This window comes from Chironomus tepperi, unplaced genomic scaffold (assembly GCF_022539635.2).
Source record: "Chironomus tepperi strain 1889 unplaced genomic scaffold, CSIRO-AGI_Ctep_v1 contig_306, whole genome shotgun sequence".
In the NCBI taxonomy this organism is placed as follows: domain Eukaryota; kingdom Metazoa; phylum Arthropoda; class Insecta; order Diptera; family Chironomidae; genus Chironomus; species Chironomus tepperi.
Window position 1 is genome coordinate 367,562 of NW_027226428.1, and position 5,930 is coordinate 373,491.

General features: G+C 32.1%; 1 protein-coding gene across 1 annotated transcript; it reads left to right on the top strand.

The window, feature by feature from the left end:
* The first annotated feature begins 1,117 nt into the window (after positions 1-1,117).
* LOC139092535 (uncharacterized) lies at positions 1,118-2,046 on the top strand. The gene is made up of 3 exons (XM_070642957.1): positions 1,118-1,426; positions 1,625-1,716; positions 1,801-2,046. Exons 1-3 carry the CDS (start codon positions 1,327-1,329, stop codon positions 1,981-1,983), a joined length of 375 nt encoding a protein of 124 aa, XP_070499058.1. The 5' UTR covers positions 1,118-1,326; the 3' UTR covers positions 1,984-2,046.
* The last annotated feature ends 3,884 nt before the right edge of the window (positions 2,047-5,930 follow it).

Here is a 5,930-nt window from a genome sequence, read left to right on the forward strand (position 1 = left end):
AGCATTTGGGAACTTTCGGAATTTAAGAAACGCTTAGGGAAAGGAGAGAAGGTTCTATAATTCTGTTATGAAGGCAAATTTTGGCTTATGATTCGTAATTTTCAAGCATTCTATACTTCTTCATTTATGTTGCTCGGGTTTGCATTGATTTCAATATGTAGACTGCACAACAAATGTTCAGAAACCTGTTACTTCTCCATTTCCATAGACTATTCCATGTATTGAGCATCAGATAATCAACAATTAAAATCAATTTCAGTCTATCCAATTCTAAAAGTATCATAAACTCCATCCAAACTGTTCAAATATTTTGAATAACCGCTCATTTATTCATCAAGTTTTCTCACCAACTCCACACCAAAACAAAACAAAAACTCTCAACTTAATTCAAAATCCGGAAGCTGTCCGATCAACCAGATCAACAACCCTGAAATGAAAAACATATCATAGCACACAGCACAGAGAGCAGTTTAGTCTAAAAAAATGAATCAATATTTAATTTTTGATTGTAGATTTAAAGAGAAGCAAAAATTGTACAAAGCAAGTCTGAGAGAGTATAAAGTATTTAAATTTGATACAGAAGTAAATGAAAGCCCGCATTTGAGCGTGTGAAAATACTCGATATACATTTAATATGTACATCGAGACAGAAAGAAGTTTGAGATTATTATTCAATAAACTAGAAAACCCACACACATATCCAATCGTTCATGTCATGAGCACGGTGAGCGCGAGTTGAGTCGATTTTTTTAATTTTTTCAAATATCCATGCCATTTATCTTTGTGTTGAATGTAATTGATAAAGTTTAAATAACAAGCATGAAAATGTGTGCAGAACTTCCCAAAAAAAAAAAAAATCATTCTCAATTTTTTTTATTAATTTTTTTTACACACGCCACGCTCAAATGAGAGAGTTTTGAGTCTCAAATACTCAAATTCTCAATTTTGAGAGAGGAACTTCATCAAAAACGACGAAAAGTGCAAAGAAGACAGCAAAAAATTTCAATATCGATTTCTCGCTCTTCTCTCTTTGTACAAAAATTTCTTGGAAATTCTCTGCGCACATCCGTACAGTTTTGTTAAAAAAAAAGAGTCTTTCTAGTTTTGCACGAGCGTCTCTTAGAGTGTGAAGTGACAAAGTTCTCTTAAAAAGTGAAAAAATAGTATTTAATATAATATAATTTTTTTTAATATATTTATTTTTTTAATACATTTAATTTAAAGTCATTTAAAAAGGTAGAAATTAAGACAAACAATTTGTTAGTCTATAAACAAGGCATAAAAAATTGAGAAGCAATTGAACGTGAGAATATCGATTCCATAAAAATGAATATGCGACAGCAGAGAATCACAACTTCACAACAAGAAGTTTACCTCATTTATTTAATGGAACATACCGATTTCGCGGCAGCTCGAATTAAAGATTGTGAGTCGTTGTTGCCTTTTTATATTTTTTTGTTGATTTTCTACATTTTTTCTTACGTTTGCTTTTGACCATATTTGAGAATTATCGGATGTTTTATTACTCATGACTGTGATATCTCTTCTTGTTCTTAAATTATCATTTTTTTTTTGTTTTTTTTTGTGTCTCATCCACAAAATATATTGTGTGCATGTGTATCAGGTGAAGCAAAGTATGAAGAAAATTGGAAGGCACTAACAAAGCTCCTTAATAGCACACTCGGTCCAAAGAAAACTGTTGAAGAATGGAAGATGGTATGTACATACTGCACATTGCATATGCTGACTATATTTAATATTCATTCATTTCTTTTTCTCATCGAATATCCATCCGGTCAGGTGTTTTACAATTGGAAAGGACAATTACGTACACGAGCAAAGAAATTGAAACAAATTCAGGATGGTAAGACGGGAGTTGATGATAAGCTTGCATTACAAAAACTCACAGATGTCGAGAAGCGAGCTCTCAAATTATGGAAAGAAGATTTTCAAGATAAAGATATTGCATCGGTGAGTACATAGACGTGCAATTCATTATAACATTTGTTCATTCATTACATTTTCATGTGCAATGTTTATTTTGGAACGGAATGGGAATTTTTTTTGTGTGAGATGTGGGATGGATTGTTGTTAAATTGACTGGTTGTCTTAGGGTTTATAAGATGCTTGAAGGGCTTAGCCTTGCTAAGAACTGGAGACACTGCAATTATTAATCTTTTGTACCAAGACCTTAGGCTTCTTAGGGTTTGCTGGGTATAGAGATTTTAAGAATGGAATTCATTAGATTCAGACACTTTGTTTAAACTGTTTAGGTCCTCAAAAGTTTGAAACTATTTGGTAAGAAATGGACCAGTAACATCGGCGATCATTCTTTTAAGGATGATGATCCTAATTGAAATTGATTGAAGTTAATTGACCTTATGTCTAGTTATATACTTGTCATTAGTGTGACTTATCTCTTAATAAGCAAAGAGCATGATTTTATGTTACAGAAAGATCACTTAGGAACTTCATATCGGCCTCTTTGCCTGTTACCCGAAAAGACAATGAGCATACTTATGAGAATGTTCACAAAATTGATCATGTTCAATTATATTGATGGAGTTTACTCATGAGAACGGTCATTTAGGTGACTATGTTCATTGTCTGTTAAGGTTACGGATCATGTAAGTGGTCACTCACTTACTTAATGACCTACCTTCCTAATATGTTGTCCAAAGCAGGGACGGTTTTCTCGGTTATCTCGGATTGGACCCCGTGCCCCCCATGGCTATGCTGCTCAATCAAATGTATTAAAAAAAGCATGTTTTGAGCCAAATTCATGCTATTTAATGTAAACATGCTCTTTGTATGTTAGGATAGGCTTTTTGCCTTTTATCTCTTAGTTCTGAATTTGATTTTAAACTAATTCAGATTTTTTGTAGTGATTTTTGTCAGGTTCACTAAAAATTTAAGAATGCTTTGATGCACTATCTAATCGATATGCAGTTCAAAAATTATATTCCCATAAAAACGATGATCATGAGTTCGATTCTCATCCAGAGTTCAATTCTTTAAGAACTGGAAAGAACCGCTTTAAATTGATTCTATTTTGATTTCTTCCCTTCAATCTTAAGCAGTGTTGCATCAGCTGTTGCTTCTGACAATATTACACATCCTAAAAATGCGCTATCAATTCTCACAGTCTCTTAAATGCAATTCAACTAGTTCCTTCTAACTCATAGAACAGCATATACCCAAAAAAATTATCATAGGAAGGGAAAGAAATTCTTTTTTTTTGTTTATCGATTTCCCTTCATTGTTGCCGTGCAATGTCTCTATTTCTCTTTCTCAAAAAATTCAATCATTCTCTCTTTTCCTCAGTCTCTAGTTCCACCCGACATAACAACAAGCCAGCAAAAAAAAAAACTTTATTTTATATCCACTGCTTATATTTTTTCATAATGAAATTCCAAAATTATGAACTCATTTTCAAGTCTGTTTGAATTTTTTTTTTTTAAAAAGCAAGAAGAGGAACTAAAAAAAAAGTAAAGAAGCGAAACAGGAGGGGGAAGAAGAGCAACCAAAAGTGTATCTCAAAAATTATGGAATTGCTTACTCGCTTTTTTATGCTATGAGCTTCTTCTTTTCAGAGACATTTGTTTTAACATTACATATTTCCAAGGGGGAGGAACTTAAAAATTTACCTGCATTTACATGCATTTACCTGCATTTACCTGCATTTTCATGCATTCACATGCATTTACATGCATTTACATGCATTTACATGCATTTACATGCATTTACCTGCATTTACATGCATTTTGATAAAACTGGATTTTTAACGGATATATGCATCCTGAAAACTTTTTGATAATGTGTCCAAAATTTTTTTACACTCTGGTAACTAAATGGAGCCGAAATTTAATTTTTTTAATGGTTTAATAACCTAGTGATTCAAATAAAACGACAAAATTCGATTTTTCTGAAGATTTATTTTCCCCTTATAAGAAAATTAGTTTGATTTCCGACTTTTCTGAGGATTTTTTCACTGTAGATTAGGGCTGGGTAAATATACATTTGTAAATATACATATGCGTACATTATACAAAAAAATATTCATATATGCATACTCAAAATCACAAAAACCGGTAAATGTATGTGATTTTGTTCATTATTAAGTACCATTTCTTTGTTTATAATGAGTCTAGATGTTCATAGATTAAAGAGTTGAGGATTCTGGATGTTACATAGATTTATTATGCTCTATTTGATGGTGCTGGACGTTACTGGATCTTAGTTTTTATTAATAATAGTTCTAAAGGTTGCTGAATTTTATTATTATTCTGTAAAATTGTCTTATAAGTTATGTATTGAAGGAATTAATGATCCAGGATCGTACTAGATCTTATAAGACCGATGAAATTGTTCGGTATAGATTGAAACTATTATCCAGCAACATCCAGTGTTACTGTCCCTAACAAACAATGAGCATAATCACCTAAATGAGCGTGTTCATGAGTATACTCATTCATGTAATTGAGCATGCACATTTTTGTAATCATACTCGGCCTATTTCACTAAAGTGGATTATCCTCGAATTCGGATTATCCACTACAGTTTTTTGGAAATATCTCCAACATTTTAGAAGTTTTCAGAGATATACTATGTGATACTTGTAGAGTACACTTAAACCTATATTTTCGTATATTTGGAATTTTGGATTCTCAATTATTGACAAATTTATAGCAATTATTGCGTTAAATCTAGTATATTTGGCTAAAAAATTGAACAAGTAATGCATCTTAAGGACCAAAAAATTCAAAATATATAGTTATGTCAAGGCTGGGTCGCATTATTATAAACTAAAATCAAAAATATGGCAACTCTTAAAATATTGGAGATATTTACAAAAAACTGAAGTGGATAATCCGAATTTGAGGATTATCCACTTTAGTGAAACAGGCCGACTATGTTTATATTTCAATGACATCCAGAACCATTTTACACAAGCTCACTATATAATATGATCCAGGAACATTCATGATCATCGAATACTTAAATACATAACAGAGTTGTCAGATAGATGCCTGGCTGTATCATGTTATCTTTTGACTTTGTCTAGGCATTACCTATAGAAAAGCAAACAAATTTGCCTAGACTTGCCTTGGCAAAGACTATACTTAGGCAAAGACACAATCTAGCCAAAGGCAATAGTTTTTGCCTTTATATAGACCTGCCTATAATAGGTATGCCTATGCTTAGTCAAACCTAGTGAAGATTTGAGTAGATATCTAATGATTTTTTTTTTAGAAACGAGAATGTGCCTTCTCAAATCTACGCTAGGTTTGCCTAGGCATTGGCATAATTATTACAGGTAATTTTTAGGCAAAAACTATTACCTTCGGCTAGGTAGTACCTTTTCCTAGGTATTGCCTTTGGCTAGACAAGCCTACAACGAGGCAAATATATTTTATATAGGTAATGTCTATGATGGATTTTTGCCTATGATAGCAAATCGATACGTAATAACTCTGATGCAAAACATCAAAGTGTATCCAAGTCAATTTTACAGTATAATGATAAGATCCATTAATTTCGAGATCTATTGTATACAAAAACTAAAATCCAGTAACATCCAGCACCAACTAGCTTATTGGTTAGAAGCCTCATGTTGATATATTCATACCGTGCCCTAAAAAAGAATTGAAATTAGGCCAAGCTTTGCTTGGTACATATTTAAGGGATCAGGTTAAGCGGATAGGTCAAGCTTCGATTGACGTGGCAATAAAGAAAACTAATAAAACATTCGGTTTTTCTGAGGAATTTTCATCAAAATCTAGGCGAAATTCGACTTTTTCGAACTATTACTATATTTTTCAATATTACTTTTAAACACCAATTTACTAGTTTTTACCGTCTGGTTTTTAACCATGAATAAGAAAATTGAAGCGAAATCGGTTTTTCCGGTAATTTTTTACCCATCTATA